At 36.9% G+C, this 19,242-nt stretch overlaps 1 protein-coding gene across 5 annotated transcripts in view; it reads right to left on the bottom strand.

Annotated features, from left to right (window-relative positions):
* Nucleotides 1-51: 51 nt before the first annotated feature.
* Nucleotides 52-19,242, bottom strand: part of HELZ (helicase with zinc finger) — an 83,189-nt gene continuing 63,998 nt past the window's right edge. For all 5 annotated transcript variants that reach the window (XM_040530265.1, XM_040530264.1, XM_040530262.1 and 2 more), the window contains 10 exons: nucleotides 17,305-17,509; nucleotides 13,341-13,392; nucleotides 12,349-12,542; nucleotides 9,781-9,991; nucleotides 9,218-9,294; nucleotides 8,203-8,770; nucleotides 7,594-7,834; nucleotides 5,938-6,451; nucleotides 3,396-3,648; nucleotides 52-1,174 (listed from right to left, as the gene is read on the bottom strand). In XM_040530265.1, the coding sequence (XP_040386199.1) occupies nucleotides 843-1,174; nucleotides 3,396-3,648; nucleotides 5,938-6,451; nucleotides 7,594-7,834; nucleotides 8,203-8,770; nucleotides 9,218-9,294; nucleotides 9,781-9,991; nucleotides 12,349-12,542; nucleotides 13,341-13,392; nucleotides 17,305-17,509 (2,647 nt within the window). In that variant the 3' untranslated portion in view covers nucleotides 52-842. The remainder of the gene's footprint in view (nucleotides 1,175-3,395; nucleotides 3,649-5,937; nucleotides 6,452-7,593; nucleotides 7,835-8,202; nucleotides 8,771-9,217; nucleotides 9,295-9,780; nucleotides 9,992-12,348; nucleotides 12,543-13,340; nucleotides 13,393-17,304; nucleotides 17,510-19,242) is intronic.

Here is a 19,242-nt window from a genome sequence, read left to right as displayed (position 1 = left end):
AAAAATAAAATGTAGAGGTTTTTTTTGGGTTTTTTGTTTTTGTTTTTTTGTTGTCATTTCTTTTTTTGTATTTTGTTTTTTCTTCTGTTTTTTGTTTGTTTTTGTTTTTGTTGTTTTTTTTTTCTTTTTAAGTATACCAATACTTTTTATCTGAATGCTTCCAAACAATGGCATAGGTGTCTGCAAAGAATGCCTTTACTTTACCCTACAGTGAATGGAAAATACAATACCACATCATACAGAATCTAAAACTAGAAAAGTCTGAGAATGCAGCATCCCTTCACAAAAAAGCTGATAAAACTGAAAGTATTTAGAAGATGCTGCATCTTTATTAAAAAAAAAATTAAATGAATTTAAGCAGAAATAACATACATTTTTACATTAACTGGCCATTTCTGGTACAGAAACCCAGCATAGTATGCTAATGTTATTGAATAAATGTAAATGCTACTTACAATCTTTTTAAATACAATTTAGACAAACCTTTTTCTTTTTTTTTTCTTTTTTCTTTTTTTTCCCTCTTTTTTATTTTTTTTGAAGTTGTACAGGTAACCTCTCAGCTGCTAGTTTAATGCAACACATCATTAACATTACACAAATTAAAAAATAATGTGTGTTTTCCTACAGAAAGCTTCCAAAAAAAACCGACCCACATCAAAAAATGCAAAATAATGGAATATAATTAAAAAAATTAGTTGCAAGTCTAGCAGCAAAGCAATTAGGTGAGGATATATTTACTAATATAAACAAAGGGAATATTTGCAGCTACAGGTGAAGCCCCAGCTATCTTAGATCTACTGACACAAATAAAAATTAAATCCTCTCTAAAAAAAATAATCTGATTATTTAAAATAGGAGTAAAAGCCATTGCTACCTGATGAACTACCTAGGCTAAGTTCCTGAAACAAAGACAAAGGGTCGCTATTCTTTTTTGTCTGCTCAGGAGGAGGTTTGGGCTTTGGCGGAGCCCGCAGAGCACTTGCGTAGGACATGACAGGCTTGCTCCCACCAGCGTTCTGCTGGCTGTTACTGTTGGATTCGACGATCTGCTTGTTGGGCATGAGAGGTGGGAACTGGCCAAGATGTTGCAGCACGTTGTAGTTGAAGGAATTTGAGAGCTGTATGTTTTCAGCCTTCAGATGTTCCTCTGGGGGCTTGACCGTCTTCGGTGGAGCTGTGAAAGGAGAAAGCAGATTTTGTCTAAGTGAACAACTCTGAGTTAGGAAATCCATGTACAGGAACCTCAGAGGAAGCACTGAGCAATACTGAAACCATCTCTGCTGGTAACAGCCCCCTCTGCACCCCCAGCTTTCTGTGTTTAGTCACTCTTTGTCTAGAGATATTTCTTCTAAGTTATCTGGCTTCATTTCCAGCTACTGGATCTTGTATTACCCTCGTCAGCAATGCCGAGAAGACTGACATTATTAAACATATTCTCCATGTGCGTATACATACAGAGGTAGTAACACTGAACCTGCACTTCTGCACAGGCAGACTCTGCAGATACACTGAAGGTAAGCTGCTTCAGAATGGGATATACCCTAATTTAAACACTATCCACTGAGACAGTACAAAGAGTATTTCATTCTTCTTGCCTTAGAGCATAATAGGTGAAAATTAAAATTTACAGCACCATATATAATTCATTCTCAAGCATCAACACAGATTTCTGAATGTTACCCAACTAATTATTGATATTTTTGTCTGAATGCGGTTCTAATTGATACGTTCTTGCTCTACATTTAACAACTTCTGTAACTATCAGGGAAAAAAACATTTACTTAAAACCATAGGTATAAAACTGCTTTCAAGTGAATTTCCTGAATCCTAATGAAGTATCTTAATTTTGTCTGGGGAATTCTGCTGTCTTACATAGCTAGAGAAACTACACTGAAACGCAGGTATACATTATAGCTAAAATAGCCCAGGAGTTGAACAACAGATATATTCCGTAATTATTTCCATCTTCAAATCCATAATGTTATTTTTGAAGTGCACATACAGGAATGTATGATCAAATGATTACATAAGTAGAAAAACACGATTATTCAGTTCAGTTTCTCACTGGAAGGGTTGCACACACACTTGTTTCTGGTAAAGTACACAAAAATACCTTAGAAAAATGATGTGGAAAGAACATAAGCAAAACATTTTTACTAGGGATGCTATGATTCAAAAAAAAAAAAAACACAAGCAAAATAACTTCCCCAAAATAACTATAGCACTTGAGAGAAGACAACTAATGACAAGCATGGCTAGAGGCGAAAACTAAGTGTGGTAGAAGTGTCTAGCACAAGAAAAAAATATGAAGATAAACATATTGAATAAGAACTTAAATCACTTTCTTCCTATCAAGAGAAAGAACACTGCAAATCAAGCGCTCAAATTGCAATTTTGAAAAGTGCCTGCTTATAACAACACAGAGCAATTCACAGCAGCTCTCCTTGCACTCTCCATAAATCCAACGTGATGTAACTGAATACTTGTGCCACAGCCATTTCTGATGTACAGGGAATAAAAGCCCTTGAACTGTCTGGTGTCATGATTGCTCACTCCCAGGCAATGAATACCAGCACAGGACCAGTTCACAGCTTCTCATTCTTGTGGATTTTTATTTCATGGATTAAAAAACAGTAACCAGAAACAATGAAGTTACTCGTCATTAACCTTTAACACTATAAAACACGTGTGAACTTCAAATATCATCATCATAGCCAGTAAGCCGTGTCTCTAATTGCAAAGCCTTTTTTATCACTGAGAAGTTTATTTTATTTCTCTCCACTAAGTCGATCTGCACTGCAACTACCAACAGGGAAGCCATGTCTTCCATGGTAAAAGTTTAGACTTATCACAGTAATAATGAAGTACTAAAATTTACCACGAAATACAGAGCTCACTAATACAGTTTCTATTGTTTCCCACCAGACTGTAACATCAACAAAAAATGTTATTGATTCTGGAAACAAATAACGTGCAAATACATCTCACCAGTTACCTCAGATCCTTTTAGCAAAATCTCAGTTGCACTTGAAACCACTGTAAGAGAATATGTGGGTTAACTAGAACTTTTGTAGGAAGACTAAGAAACAGTATTGCATTTAGTGGATGAAATACTCAACTGTATTCTTTTTCAGACATCAGCAACGTACCAGAATATGAACAAGACAGAAAATGAAAATAGGATTACTCTTAGCAAGCCTTTAACTACTAAAAGAATAAATACTTCAAAAATCTTTGCTTAAATTAGTTTCAAGACTTGAAGAGATGTCAGGAAACATTCTGTGAAAACAAAGAGAAAAATATATATATATCCTTTCATTTAGACTTGCTCATTCCAGCCTAAATAGTCTATTTACTGGAGCAGAGAGAAAAGCAAAGATCAAGTCTGCACCTACCTAACAACTCCCGGGGCGGAACTGCTCTGTTGGCTCCATTGCATGGAATGTTTGGGTACGGGGCAGATGAGGAAGAGTTTACCCACAACTCAGGTGATGAATAGTTGAAAGATGACTGGTTACTGTGGTCCTGAAGCTCTTTACACTGACCAAGACTCTCTTGAGGAGTGCTTAATTCTTCAGAACAAGCCTGGACTGAACTAGAGGAAATTCTTCTTTGGTACAACGGCCTGCCTGGTCCTCTTGGTTCATACTGCAAACACACAAAAAACAAAAACAAAACAAAAAAAAAGACCTTTTGCTCCTTTTATTCAACTGCATGTAGCACATGCTATTTTTCCATCCAATTTTTTCCATGCCACGTCTTACAAAAAAAAAGTATCCTTTGCATTTAGAAAAAAACACTAATACATTTCAAATTATACGTTGTATACTGCAGTCACTGATAATATATTTTAACCATACGAAACAGACACGGGATTATAAAGGATGCATAAAGAGCTTCAACTAAGATTCCTTAATTTTTAATCAACCTTTATATCTTACACTCCTACATGGGAAATGAATCATATAGAGAGAAGAAGGATACCCAGCATTTACAAATGATATAAAGGAAGTACAGAAACATATAAGAGCAAGAGAAAATGATCAATTACAATGTACAGAGGAAAAAATGGCTTTCAGTTTCCAGAGGGCAAATTAATGATACCAGGATTTGGCCAATCACGATACATTTGTGTACTGAATTTTGCATATATACACACAGAATGAACGCTCTGGACAAGTGTGTCTTCAAGAGAAATAATGCAAAGAATTTTATCTGAAACCATAGAAACTACTTGCTTCCAAGATCCTGTAGATCATGTAAATGAAAATGGTAGAAATTCCATTAACCTGTTGGCTTCAAGATTTAAAGACTTTTCAGGATTCAAAGCAAGTCCATTGTATTAGTTTATTTAACAAAAACCAGTTTGGTAAGGATACCGAAGGTCATCACATCTCTCCTGAAACCTGCCTCATATGAGGGATCTCTGTTACAAATACACCTAAAACTGCATTCTGATTTCTTTATGTAATTCAGTCCTATCTGCTAGCTGAATGAGCCCTCCTGGAAACTTTACAAGCAAGTCTGTCTTGTAACGTTTTTACTGCACTTTGCATTTCTGTCACACATTTTGAAAGGAAGAAGTAATGAGAACTAAAATGAATTTGCACTAATTACATAAAGACTCACTCTATTTGTCTTCAGATAGCAGGAGCCGTCACAAACTCTGTAGGAATATTTATTAGTTTATTACTGCTGAAGAGCCATTGTTCTTACATCCCGCTGTATTGATGGCATTAAATGTTGTCATAAAGTATTAGATTTTATACAAGGTGGTATGGCTTAATGGACTGAGACAAAGAATTTCTAAATGCCTATAAAAGCAAATCTTACTACAGCTCTAGCTGGGCCTGAGGATTCCATTAACCTCTCTAGATCTGCAGAATACAAAAATTTGTAAAAATGCACTGGCATTCAATTTTAGTTATTTTGCTCAGGCACATAAACTCTAAGATCTTTTCTACTTTCAGAAGTCAAAACGCAATGAAACATGTATCATGTGGGATAGTAATGAACACATATCATAGCTACTCTAAAAACTTTGACATAAATGTATCACAGGACATGCCACTTAATTTTATGTGCAAATATTTCATCACATGCAGTCCGTGCAAGATTATCTGAGAATATTAATTCTGCTAGTCCTGTCACACAGCCAGCTCCAGCATATTCCATATCTGCATATCATACACTCCTCAGCACTCCAGATTCCAACAGGAATTAAAAACCCCTGTTCAAAACATGATCTGTTATGGCTATATGTGCTCACATAGTCTACATCCCATTACACTACCTTCCCTAGAGTCCAGAACAAAAAAGATTGACAGAGACAGAGCCACCTCGTGGGTGGCAGGGTTTGTGCTAGGCCCAGATTCATGCTACATGGCTGGGTATCTCTGCACTGGTACGCAACACTGAGCCCCCAAAATACACAGAATGGCTTTACACAGCATTAGCTCAGGCCAGGTGGGATTTATTACATCAGGTTTCATACCACGTTAAAACAACCGTACCTCTTCTGGTCTCAGGTTAGTATGAAAACTAACTCAAACACATTCACAGTTCAACACTGAGCCAACTGGCTGGCTGATTTGAGCTGACCTTCCAAAGTCATCTCATGAGTCTCCACCTGAGGTGTGGTTAATTTGCACTCCAGACAAACAACCTGCAGATAACTGAGCAATGATTGCAAAAAACTCTGAATAATATTCAAAAAGCCAAGACCTCTTATTCGGTAGAGAAAATGTTAGTCCTGTAGTGATGAGAACCACAAATACACACAGGGTGAACACAGAAGACTTGCAGGAAAATTCTAGCTCAAAAAAATCCCCAGTGCGAGCTTTTCATATGTGAGGTATTTTGCATTCGTGACCACTTCAAAATATAATTTCATATTAAAATGACATGACAATTGCATAAGCAGACAAAAATGCCTACCTCTTCTAAGCTGTGGAGCGAAGAAGCAGATACTGCTCGAGATGTGAGTGGATGAAATGGCTCCTGACCAACTGCATGCTGATGATTCTGTATTTGTATAAAAGGGTTTTGCTGGGCCCTATGGGGCAATGGAGGTATACCATAATGAAAGCCCTGCCCCATTAGGTGATTCTGCTGTAGGTTAGCATAAGTCCACGATCCATCAGGTTGCAGGTATTTCAAGGGAGATGGGGTTATATGTTCAGATGGCATTGAGAAAGGTGGATTGTATATTTGGGGTAAATGTTGCTGAAATGCTGGGTTACTGGGTATTTCAATGTCTCTGCTGTTTTCAGTGAAGTTAGGAAAGTGACCACTGTGATTAGAGTTGCAGGAAGGAGAAGGGAGTGCTGGTGGGCTTCTGGGTTGAATTTGTCTGTATTGCAACAGTCTTGACTGAGGGGGTGGCATTTCAGCTAAGTCCCGACTTTCACTTTGATCACGGTGTGACAGTTCTCTGAGCAAATCCTGGAATCTGTATTGACAGAATAAATGTATCAAGAAAAAGAAAAAATGTTTTTCTAAAATCCCACTCTTTTTGCGGTTGAGAAAACTCAAAGCACAAACCACTGGATTTAAATATATTCATCTTTGAGCCTGCTGACCCTAACTTCAAAAGATGCGACTGTGAGCAATCAGAAATTAGGCACAAGAGGATTAACTGGATGAAATACCTACCTGAATCATTTCAAAGTTTTAATAACTCTTGAGATTTCCTTTTCAGTCAGAAGAATCAAGTTTTTGTTATCTCTTAAGAGACAACCAAAGTAAGGATTTCCTGCTTTATTATAGAAAACACTTCCCACAGTTAAATCAAATTTTAACCCCTTAAAAGCTAAAAACCAGAACAATCAGGGATTCCCCTCATTTGTACAATACATTTCCAAACTTCTTCAAAAGGAAGGGAGTATACAATTCAGCACCTTACGGAGTCAGATAAGAGAGTATTTAGAGGCTTTACCATGGCTATAACAAACCAGATGGAAAATAAAGCATAGTGGGAGATGACAGTAAACAGAGGCAATTTTAAAATCTGGCCTTTACAATATACATGATTAAAGCTGATGGCCACAGGAACTATTTTTCTGTTTATGTTCAACAGCTTTCTTTCTTGGCCCCTAATGCTCCATCTCAAGAATATGCATATTTTACAATCTGCTTTTAAAATAAAAGGCTTTTTAAAAAGGAAGAAAAGTTTGGATTTGACTGGGGAGCAGCATTGTGGGCAGGGGGTTGGTTTTTTCAAGCACAGAAATCTGCCTTTTATGACTAATTCACTTTGAAGAATTTACTGCTTAATAGGCCTTAACTACACTCAGGTACCACCTTTATATGCACAAGGTTGTTACTCTCTTTCCATTACTTATTCCATAAATACAGCACTGAGATACTCCATAAATGTATTTTTTCACTACGGCTTTACTACCCAATAAACAGAATAAAGCATAACACATTGTAAAAGCATAGCTGTAAGTCAGCCTGCCAACTATTTTAACCTTCATAATAACAGCAGCAAAATGCAATACCTTTTAGTGCCTTGTACTTGGATCACAGTGTTACAGATAGGTGCCCACTGCTCAATTTTATACAAGCTCTGATGACTCAGTAAACAAATACCTTGAATATGTTGCCTCTGTTTCATCTTCTGTATTACTGGCAAGTTTCCAGTTTGCCCTAACTTGCTGCTGTTGATGCAATCCAATTGGTTGCTGAGGAAGATGTGGTAGATGAGGATGGTGATGGTGTTGATATGGAATAGTGCCTTGACTGAGATAGGCATTATGTTCATTCCATTGCTGTAACCTGGCTTGTTGCTGCTGCCTTATTGTTTCCAAAGCTACATTTCCATGCATACGATCTATAAAAATAGTTTTAAAAAAAAATTTATCTAATGTCCCTTTTAAAAAAAAAAATCTTTATGTCAGAAAAAAATACTTTTTATACAGTATATTCCAGGGCCTATTATCTACTAACTGCATTGCAGTGTATAACCTGGTTATTTAAATTATACGGAAAATCATATCAACATGAATTTTTCTAATAAAGTGCTGAATATTCAAACATGCCTTAAGCAGCAAATTATGCTCAATGACATTACTTATGGAAACTAACCCAACAATGACCCAATTCAGAGCAATATGCCTGGAAAGGTAAATACCTCCTTCATTTTCACTTCAATGTAGTTATAACTGAACATTGAATTTAAATAAAGAAAAAGTCACCTACCTAAAGTGTCCCCTAAGGGCATTCCTGATGGATTCTCTTCAATGAAGTTGTTCAAGTGGGTTGGCAGAACAGGGTTGTGCTGTGCAATAGGCCTCAAAGGATTACTGACTTCTTGTAACATAGGTGGGGGGTGTTGTTCTGAAATCACAGCATCTACAGCAGGAGAATGTGGTCGGTGGGGAATTGGGTTATTAAAAAAAGATTGGCTGGGGCCTGCCTGGTAAGCAGGGGAAAGCTGCGAAGGTTGTGGAGGCTGTTGATTCAAATGATTATGCTGCTGAACTACCTGGCTTTGCTGGGGAGGCATTTGGTTTTGTTGTTCAGGCAAATGATTTTGTTGTTGACTTAAAAGGTTCTGCTGCTGTTGCAGAGGATATGGCTGCCTTGGTATCTGTGACAGGTGCTGGAAGTGGCGATTGGGAACTGCATACTGTGAGTGGGGTGGGGTGAGATGTAGATTCAGCTGCCTGGGGTTAAGATTATCTTTGCGATGAAATTTAGCATTAGGGTAAGCAACATTGGAACGTGACTCCGGGCTTCTATTCTGAGAATTTGTGTCTAAGTCAACCTAGAAAAAGAGAATGGAAAATTTACCTACAGAATTTCAGGAATTAATAAATTCATTAATTCATTTAACAATAAATAAAGTCTATAAAGCTTCTACAAAATGTGTGCCATTCCTCCTCTGCCCCCCATCATAATATATCACAGAACTACTATTTTCTTTAAGAACAAATATATTCTTCACTATATACTGGACATATATTCAGGAGTCAACTCATTTTAATTCCTTAACAGTCACCACATGAATTTGAATTCTTTTCCCCTCTTGAAGGGATGTAAGTAATTCTACTGTCACTATTCTACTTAGCAAATAATAAAAAAAGAAAAAAAGCATATGAAGAGGTCCAAAAGAGATGGACAGCACCTCATCTCAAAAAAACAAACAAAACAAACAAAAAAACAGAACAGTACCTAGAGAAGAAGGGATATTAAAAGAACAATGCAAACCAACCTGCTTCAATTCTACAGGTTTCTTCTCAGGTGTTCGAATTTTACTGATTTCGGGTCCAGCAGTGGTTTCACTTTTACCTAAAAACATTTAAGAAATTTATTAACTAGTTATAATGGAATAATGATATTTTTTGTTTGTTGTTTTTTTTCCAGACACGGGAAAATTTAGAGTAACTAGTACCATAGAAATTTAATACAGTTTACGCTAACAATTCTTTTCCTCTAATCTCTGCACTTTGTTCATTAATCATCAATAAGTAGTTCTTCCACCTTAACTATTGCTGATGTTACTTGAAATTATCACTGGACTGCAGAACAGAAGCAAAACTAATATATATCCCTTCCTTCCCCCCTGTTCTGATTACTTCCTCCTCTGACTACCACAATATTTGAGGTATTCTATTTGTACTGGCAAAACACAGGCTATTCTCTCGATTCTGTATACCCTTCAATTCTATTTAAAAGAGAAAAATAAAGAAAAAAAATCCTTTTCCACGATACCCTACTTAAGCTACAAACTTACTCAAAATGAAACGAATTTACAATGGAATTTCAACAACTCACCATTTCGACTTTGTTCATGTTGCTCCTTGTCTGGATGCTGAAGCTGCTGCTGTTGTCCTATGCTAACTGGTGAATGATGTCCCAGGCCATAAGGTATAGGAGACCCACGCCCATGTGCCTGTAACAGGTTCATATTATATGCCATAGCTGCTTGATGAGTAATGATTCGAGGGTCAACTGCAAACCTACCCTGATACCCCGTCCATGGTACCTACATAATTAAAAAGAAAAGATGCAACCTGGTGAGGTATGTTAAAGGAAGTAATGTAACAGGCACATTGATAATGACATCAGTAAGAACCAGCTTCCCGTGCATCAGATGACCTGGCACACTAGCACACAGCTACAGGTAGTGTTGAAAGGGATAGCAAGAACATAGGCCTAGCAGCAAGGAGCAAAGAGCAAAGATTTTGGCAGACTATTTTTGGCAAGTGTTCTTGTACTGAAACCCATTCCGGTTTCAGTGGTGCCAAGATTAGGTGTGCAAAGATTGATGGACAAATTATATTTTAATAAATTTTACATCCGTTTCTTAATAAATAGAAGTGGGTGAAGTTATAAAAAATAAAGCCCTTTCACCTAGTAGTTGAAGAGAGATTAGGCTACATGTTAGGGTGAAAACAGAAGTGAACCCCCCTAACCTGAGGAATTTCTTATGGTCCTTTTATCACCCAGTTTTGTAAACTAGTAACACAGAATGAGCGGGCATACTATACCTCTGCACCCACAAGACACTTAGTGAATTTAGCCGAACTACTGGCAGAACTGACTATCCGCATGTTAAGAATGACAGGGCCACTCCAGAGTGTCTATTCTACATGTGATACATGCATTGCAGATTGTCTTCCTATTTATTTGAAGTAAAATCCACCTCCTGAAAGCATGTAAAAGAAGTCAGGAATCTTTACAACATTTTAAATTCACTTCTATAAGGAATGCAAAGGAAGACAGCTCTGGATCAACTTAGTTCGATCTTGCCCTGTAGGGAATTTATTAAAAGAAGGCAAATATATGAATAAGAGGAGAGTGCTAGGAAAGGAATCGCCAACACTCAGGCTGACAAAGCATCCTTTACTGATGACAGCAGACAACCTCCTCATGTTTTACACTGGTATGGAAACTGACTTAAACAATGCAAAGAGATAATTTTATCTTCTGTGAACTAAACACATTTTACTTCGGTCCCTACTTATTTTAAAGTGTAACAACTTCCATGCAATTCTTTTTTTTTAAATTTCTATTTGCCATCAAAATATGCACTTTGAACTTTAGCTTTAGGCTGCTGTTGCATCTGCGCAATCTCAAATCATCTCCAATAAATTTCTTTTCAAAAGCAGCTGTCTCATTAGTACCTCAGTTTTCCAACTTAATTATTTAAAAGTCCATCCTCAGGGAAGGTGAGCTCACAATACTTATTCCTAATACACTTCTTCTGGTTGGAAATAAATAAAGATATATTAAGCTTGGAACAATAAAACAAAAATTTCAAGTTATCTTGGCTTGATATTAATATAATGTGAGAAAGCATGACGACAATACAGCTGCTGGCCTTCTCATTCCTTTTGATTTTACCCATCAAATGTAGATTTCTAGTAAGCTAGGAAAAAGGAAAATTACTTGACCTAGCGAAGAAAATCAATCTATAGCTTTTCAGTTGATCCAAAACTTACAAGCTACTAGAACTAGAATTCCTACAGCAAGTCCCCTGTATGGGGGCCATAACCTATATTTCAGTAGAGGACTCAAGTAATTAAAAAAAACACTAATGAGGTGTATGCAAATGCTTAGGAATGGCATTAAGCACATATGCATGGCAGGTTCCATGTCCTTCCTACAGCCAATGCCCTTGTTACTCCATAACATCACTTCTGAAGCTTTTGTTCTTTCCTTCCTATTTTCTACCTGGAATGTGACTGTAGAGGTTAGAATTAAATCAGAGTGCTTCTTTAATTCACATACGCTTTGCTGGGTTAGTTTTATACATAATGCAAAATTCCATATGAAATGTAGCTCAAGAGACCTGATTAGGGATCTTCACTGTGTTCTCAAATGCCATAAAGAAAGGGATTGGAAACGAAACAGGTTCACTATGAAGTTCTGGAAGGGGAAAACATCCCAGCATGCTTATTTTTCTTATCACTACACTTCAGACACCTTGCACTGCAGACATCCAAAGCTGGTGATTTAAACTGTATAAAGCCAATAAAGAAAAACAAGCTCTGTCTGAATTGCCTATGTCTCTACAATGATTAAAAACTGGACTAGGCAATTAATTCACACGCAGGTATCTGAAGTCAGATGAGAGATCCCACTGGTGTCTCTATGCCTAGAGCTGAAAAAATACATTAAATGGCATTAACATGAAATTGCTTTAGGCTGCCTGGAGTTATTTGTGGAAACAACATTTTTAAGTCCTCCTTTTCTGGCGGTCCTTGGTAGAGCCACTCACAGAAACAGCTAAGGACACATACTTGAAGTGAACTACTGGAACAGTCAACAAAATATTCAATAGTTTGATTTCTTTTATATACAATAAATGGGGAGGGAATAAAAGAAATTAATTCTTACAGGCAAAGGCACAGACATGACCATGTTTCCTCCATAGACAGCAGGTACATATAGAATACTTGTCCCAGTGTGTGGATCTATCCTTTGAACAGGACTTGGAGATTTTCCCAGGTTGGGGTGAGGTCCCAGAGGAGGAGGGGGAGGAGTATATGCTCGGATAGGATTTCCTATTAGGACAGAAGGATTGGGCTGAACTGAAAAAAAAAAAAAAAAAAAAAAAAAAGAGAATATGAAGTCTATTACTTTCTTTTTTTCGTCCTAATAGCATCTATCTTTATAAAGCATACTGGCAACATTAACAGGATAGGTCTGATATACTGAGAAAAAGCATTAATCATATATCAAACCCTGTAAACAATTTCAGAAGTTTGAAGAGGCAGAAAGTATGAGTTGAGATATAGAAAACAGGTCACTGGTAACTGCATTAAAGAATGTCCCAAACCAATTAAACATGCTGACAGTAAGAGAAGCTGTTAAACACTGCATCAAACTATCATCTTCCTTTCTTTAGCAGGGAAGACAAGCTTTAGATTAATGTTGTTTTAAATTAATAACAAAATTCTTAAGCTGTTGCATGCTATCTTGCAAAAAAGTGTGCTCAGTAATATATTGTACTGTCATATATCCAGATAAGTTCAAAATATATCGTATAACACCACATGCAATAGAATGTCCTAACTCTTACAATGCAAATACGCCAGTACAGCATTTTACATCAGGTATGTCAAACAGCTATTTTTTAAACAGTCCAATGTCTATACTGTGATAAAGCTATAAAGTCAGTGCACACAATACCTGTGAAGGAACAGCCCTGGAAATACCTAATGTTCACTTAACAGTCTTATAGTCTGTTTCCCAAGAGCACACAAGAGGTAAATGGCTTTCAAATAGAGTAGACCAGATACTCTATTCATGTCAAATTACTATAAACTTGACTGAAGCCAAATCAGTGTGAGCTCAGAGGAATTCCTTCAGTAGCAGCAGATACTTACCAATTCCATCAGGTGGGAAATGGTCGTTCTGGTTATGAAGATGGACCTTGCCCTTTAAAGGGGAAAAATAATAATAGTAATGCTTTGCAGACTTTGCATAAATGCTTTGCAGATTTGCATAAAACAAAGCTTTGTTTATTATTTCAAGTGAATTTCATAATTGAATCAAATACAAGATAGTTTTAAAGAAATTAGCTGAACATTTTATTCTTATACATTAAATTGTACAGTTCCATCATCTGACTATGAATTCTCAAACTTGAATACTAAATGCCAATAATTCAGTTAACCAGTGAGTCATTACCAGTGCCTCTGGGGATGCTCGCTCCCAAGGCCTGTCTTCAGATGCAAGGAGAGTTACCATGAGCTTCTTTGGGTTTTCTTTCTCACTATTTTATCTCCTGCTGTTTCACTTCTTTCAGGAACTGCACCCAGTGCTAACATAACCCTCAGCACTCCTGTCCAGTGGCAGCTCTTAGTGGAAATGTCTATTTTCTTCTCCAGGTTCCAGCTCAAGAACCTTGGAGACTAAGCAGCTGCCACCAGTTTCATGCAGTTGCTCACCCAAGCTCCTTAGAAAACACCTCCCTACCCTTTATCTTCAGACGTAGATTCATCTTTTCCCCTTAGTTATTGCACCCCAAAATTGCAATATAGAACCAGAGCACTCCAGGGAATTAATCTGTTTTCCCCCGGTGAATTACACATTAGAAAATGAGGTTAACCAAACCGAGTTACCCCTCCTGAGTTCATGAGTTTACAGCATCAACTAAGTAGTTAATATTCATAAACTGTGAGCACATAGTCTAATGTCTGTATGTTCTTAAGTATTTTGCAGAAGAGGAATATCTTACTTAATTTGGGCCTAAATAATTTCACAAATTTAAAATAAATGTAAAAACCCTTTGATGCTGCAAAACTCTTCTTGCCCAGGAGATAATTTTAGGCAGTTTTCCAGCAGTCTGAACAAATTAGTCAGGATACCAAGACAGGTTGCTTGACAATGTTGACTCATGCATAAACTAGATTAAAGAACTGGTCTCTGAATCCCCCCTCTCCCTCCCTTGTATAAGTGAATTATTGAAAAATAAATTAATAATTACTTTTCATTACATTACAGTACTTAAATCTGAATCTTGTTCTCTTTACTGAATAGGCAAATTGAAACAAAACTTGGAGAAGCTACATTCCTTAACAATCACTCGTGATTAATAAAAAGCATTTCTCTATCTGTTATGTTGTCAGTTAGCACCAAGCTAGATGCACAGAAGCATACCAAATCTCTGTTCTACCTACCATACTTGTAATTTATAGGTGCTTTATACATTTTTAAAAGCAAAACAGTGAATAACAAATTCAAAAGAATTGCTCTCCTGTTAAACAGGAGCCTCAGCACGTAACCGTATCAGATTTTCAAATGCAAATGAACTGGGACCATTTTTGTGTTGGGGAAGGGAGGTGCTGGCTTTGTCTTTTCCCCTTTTTTCTTTTAATAGTTCTGATGCCTTAATGACTTTATGATAATTAGTTAAAAACTCAACTGTTATCCTTAACTGTTAAAGGCACCTGGAAGAAAATCACACTGAGGTTTAGGTACCTAACTCCAGGCAGCTAACAGCCTTGCCACTCCCAAGGATCCCCCCTTAGTCAACAGACAGGAGATGGAAGTATTCTCCAAAGACTTAACCAGACCTGTGGTCCTCACTGACGATGCATCCCAATTAAGTGTCCAAATCCAGACTGAAAAGCTGGAACATAGGCAGTGAGCGGGAGCAGGCTGAGCTGTGAAATTCAGAGCCTCATTTTCTGTATGCTGACTACCCTGCAGGAAGCTCCAAGTTCTGAAAACTTGGTTTCCACATCATCACCTTTTATTAAAGGCTGTGCCTGTCCAATTCTGCTATTCTTTCTGCACTTCCACCATCCCTGGCCAAGCCACACAAACATGGCCAAAGGCAGATGCTGTCCCAGGCGCTGGGGCCGTGCAGCACACCGCCCAGAGCTGCCAGCTCCATTCTAGCTGCCTGGCTCTCAGTGACAGGACTGAAACTTGTTTTCTTCTTTAAACAGAAGTTTTTAATAACCTTAAATAAATCTTTTTTTTTAATCCTTAAAAAATAAAAAGAGCAGTTCTGCTGAATATGAACGTGCCATTTTTACAAAACTACATTTCACTGCCTGTATAAAACAAGATCTGAACTGCACAAATGTCCATAAACTCAGCACAAAACAGAGTCTGATACACTGTTCTCATTTTTCAGTATAAAATACATCGGCACTAGGATTTTAGCCTTTTAACTTTTTATATTAAATACTGTACTTGGGAGGCCCAAAGCAAGCTAAGCTACCCATCTGCTTTTAAAACTTCAGCAAAGGGAAATGTTTCACTTAGCCACTTTCTGTATACATTTGAGTATTACCTGCAGACTTTATGTCTGCTTCTGCACATGCTAGCTGTCAGTTGTATTTAGAGGGAAGAGATTTCATTGTAGTTATACAGATGGTTAAAACACTTCAGTTAAAACTGAAAATACAGTGCTGGCGGTTTCAAAGTGTGCCTTCTGATTTCTATTGCATATGTGTTTAGTTTACTAACAAACTGGAAGGAAAAAAAACAGTCTATTCTCAGGACTCCCACTTTTTTTTTCCTTTTTAAATGTATTATATCTGCATTTTCAAATACTTCTAATTTATGGAGTAAAAATGTATCAATACAGTGATACTTTAAAAAAGCCTTCAAGAGAAGTGAGACAGTAGCAATGACTGTTTATAGACAATTTTTTAATTTATGGTTTTCTGTAAGTGTAGTGTTTTGACACATTGCTAGATGCTTTAGAAATCTGGTGTTTGTTTCTGAGAGTAATGCATCTGGATGAAGAAACCAAATGTTATCACTTACAAAACCTCTTTTTGGACAGACCGCCAAAGGGAAGACTTCCTATTTTGTATTGTTAATGTTGGGGGGGGGGGGGTTGTTTGTTTGGTCTGGTTGTTTACTTTTTAAGTGGTAAAAATGTCATTTCAGTTATATAGCCTGCAACAAAAATGCAAAGCTATGGAAAATATTTACATTTCTTCTTTCATGTACAACAGAACTCATCACAGAAGTTGACTACCTGCATTTTACCTGCATCTCTAAACGCAATTTAATTAATTATAATTCAAACAATTTTGAAATAAACTACAAAGAACTATTTAAAAAAATTAATTACTAAGACACCATAAAACAACTCTAAAAATTCAGTGTTATTCTTTATCATCTTAAGGAAGCAAGGACTGTTATTTTCATCACTTCTTCACCTACTTTTATGGAAAGAGATGAGAAAATTATCACTGAGCGGTAACTGCACTTATCTGTCCTCGTGACGCTGGTGAGATCTGGCCTTCTGAAGGACATTGTCAGTGAGATAATCTAGGCATTATACTGTATTACTACATATTTCTAATGAAATCAAACAGTTATCTTACATAAGCCCATGAATTTTATATGTGATTTTTAGATCAAATCTTTTGCAGCTCTTATTTTGTTGTTTCCTTCTACTCCCTACCACTGTTTACACCAACCTGCTGTTTCCTGGGGGTACCATCAGCAGAAGCTACTTGGGATAGGGATTGTCTCTGGTTCTGAGGTTTCATTTGGCTTCTCTAACCACTGAGGCTAAGACTGATGACTGAAGTTCATCAGAGTCTTTGAAACACAGTCAATGAACACGCCGAAGCGATGCAAGGCACATATATTAGTAAGGGAACAAGGCTTTACCAACTCCAAGTTATTACCAAATAAAGTCAAGAGCCCTCACTTGAAAATGCTGAGCATCCCTGCAGAATTTGCATTTATATCTGATTGCATTGATGCCATTTTAAAATAACAGCTTGCCCCATAAACCTTTCACATCATTTCCCAATATGCATTTCTACATTCACTTCCACTTCCTGACAAAGTTCGTTATCACTGAAACTTTACCTTTGGTGGCGACTGCTGCTGCTTGGTGGTATTCGCTGAATGTTGGTGTCGAAGAGCTCGGGGAATAAACTCAGGAGCCAGTGGGTTCAACACATAGGTTTTCTTTAACTCCAAAGCTTCCAACTGAGCTTTGATCTGTTCAAATGTGATACCGTGGAGACTTTCATTCTCATGACATAGGGCAATAAACCTTTCCCAAAATTTCCTATGGAAACAATTTTTAGAAACAATAAAAAGGAGTAAGACTCAATGGCTGCCATTAAAATTAAAATGGATTTTATATAACCAAGTCAATTTTTATCTTTCCTGTATGCTCCTTTTACACACCAAGCCACCAATCCTGCAACTTGATCCATTCATCTGAACCCCAGAGCATAATGCAAAGCTCCCTAGACACTTAATGGACATACGGGTCTGTCTGCGCAGATCAGGTTGCAGCACTGGATCTATACCACATTTAATATTAACATCAGGGACAGATCTTAACTTGGAATTTCTCCCTGAAAGACTAAACATTAGTAAATGCAACGCTTCAAATTCTGGAAAGCATCTGATTTACAGAATTTATTAAACCTCAGGGAGTCACTGGCATGGTACAGGTTTCCAGTCCCAGAAGATTCTATGAATGTAGGCAGATCATTCAGTTCCAGTGTCACAAATACCAACTTGCTACATACCCTCCTCAAAACTACTCTTGTGAAGCTCTTCAGACTCGCATAAAGATTAATGTGTCCAAAGTATCTAGAGGGCCTTTGAGGTCCTCTTGTGGAAGACAAATAAAACCATGTTTTTTATTGTATGTCAGATCTTTCTGTAACGTATGGAAGAAATTTCGAGCCAGATGACACATGAGTTTCTCTATGGTAATTCTATACCCAACTTTTTTCAGGGGGTGAAGGGGTTAGTTAAATCATTTAATAAAAAAAGAATCCTACCTGTCTTCTGCTTTCTCATGACATGTCTTTTTATTGCTTATAAATTCCTTTCATTTTTAACATCTGTATGGGGATCTACACACAAAGTTTAGACTTGCATTGTGCCCCCCAGGAACTTCTTGGGAGAAGTTACTTAAAAGATATTTAAATGAGGTCGGAAGATATGACTTAAAAGAAAAAAAATGATGGAAGTATTCTCTTGGAAATAAAATAAATCAAGAGTAATGAAAGTTTTAAAAAAGGATTAAAAAGACAATGATCTAAGAGGTGTGTTGCATTTGACTAATTCCCCTCCTTAATGTCCCAACACAGATTAAAATTAAAGGACTGAGGAAAAACAACAATAGTAGATAAATATTTACAATATGTATAATTATATTTAATTGCTCTATTATATAATGATTTTAAATAATTGCTAACAACCCAATACTGTTTTGTACATTATGAGATGTCAAATAAAAGAGTATGTAATGTATTTCAATTACACACACAATTTCTACAGAAACTAAGATAGTAACAACAGCATTTGTCCCAGGATACCTTCGCAGAGCCATACAGAGAACCAGAAGGCTCATTTTTATAGGTACCACATCATCCTACCTAGATGAAGGGGGTTATGTTGTTTGGTTGTTTGTTTTAGTTTGATTTCGGTTTGGTTTAAGTTAAATATTTTGTTCCTCATTGTAGTTCACCCTTTAATAATAAGGTCTGGCCAATAAGCAAGCTTACTTTAATGTTGTCTCCCTGAACCTATAAAATGAGAGACTGCTGCATACTAATTTTAATAGCTGTGTCATACTTTGCTGAGTAGCTGCCTTTTGTGGAAAAGGATAGATGCCTTTCTTGAAAGAACATTCTAATTTACCAGTGTATTTAAGAATTCGAAATAGTTCTCCCTAAAAGCCCATCTTCTGTTGAGATTTTATATGGCAGGAAATGCTCTTTTAAAATTCAGAGTGCAAGATGGCTCCTTTTCTTAATTTCACTTTAAGGCAAATATATC

Source organism: Cygnus olor, chromosome 18 (assembly GCF_009769625.2).
Source record: "Cygnus olor isolate bCygOlo1 chromosome 18, bCygOlo1.pri.v2, whole genome shotgun sequence".
Lineage (NCBI taxonomy): Eukaryota > Metazoa > Chordata > Aves > Anseriformes > Anatidae > Cygnus > Cygnus olor.
The sequence above is the reverse complement of the archived record's forward strand: the minus strand, read 5'-3'. Positions and strand labels throughout refer to the sequence as shown.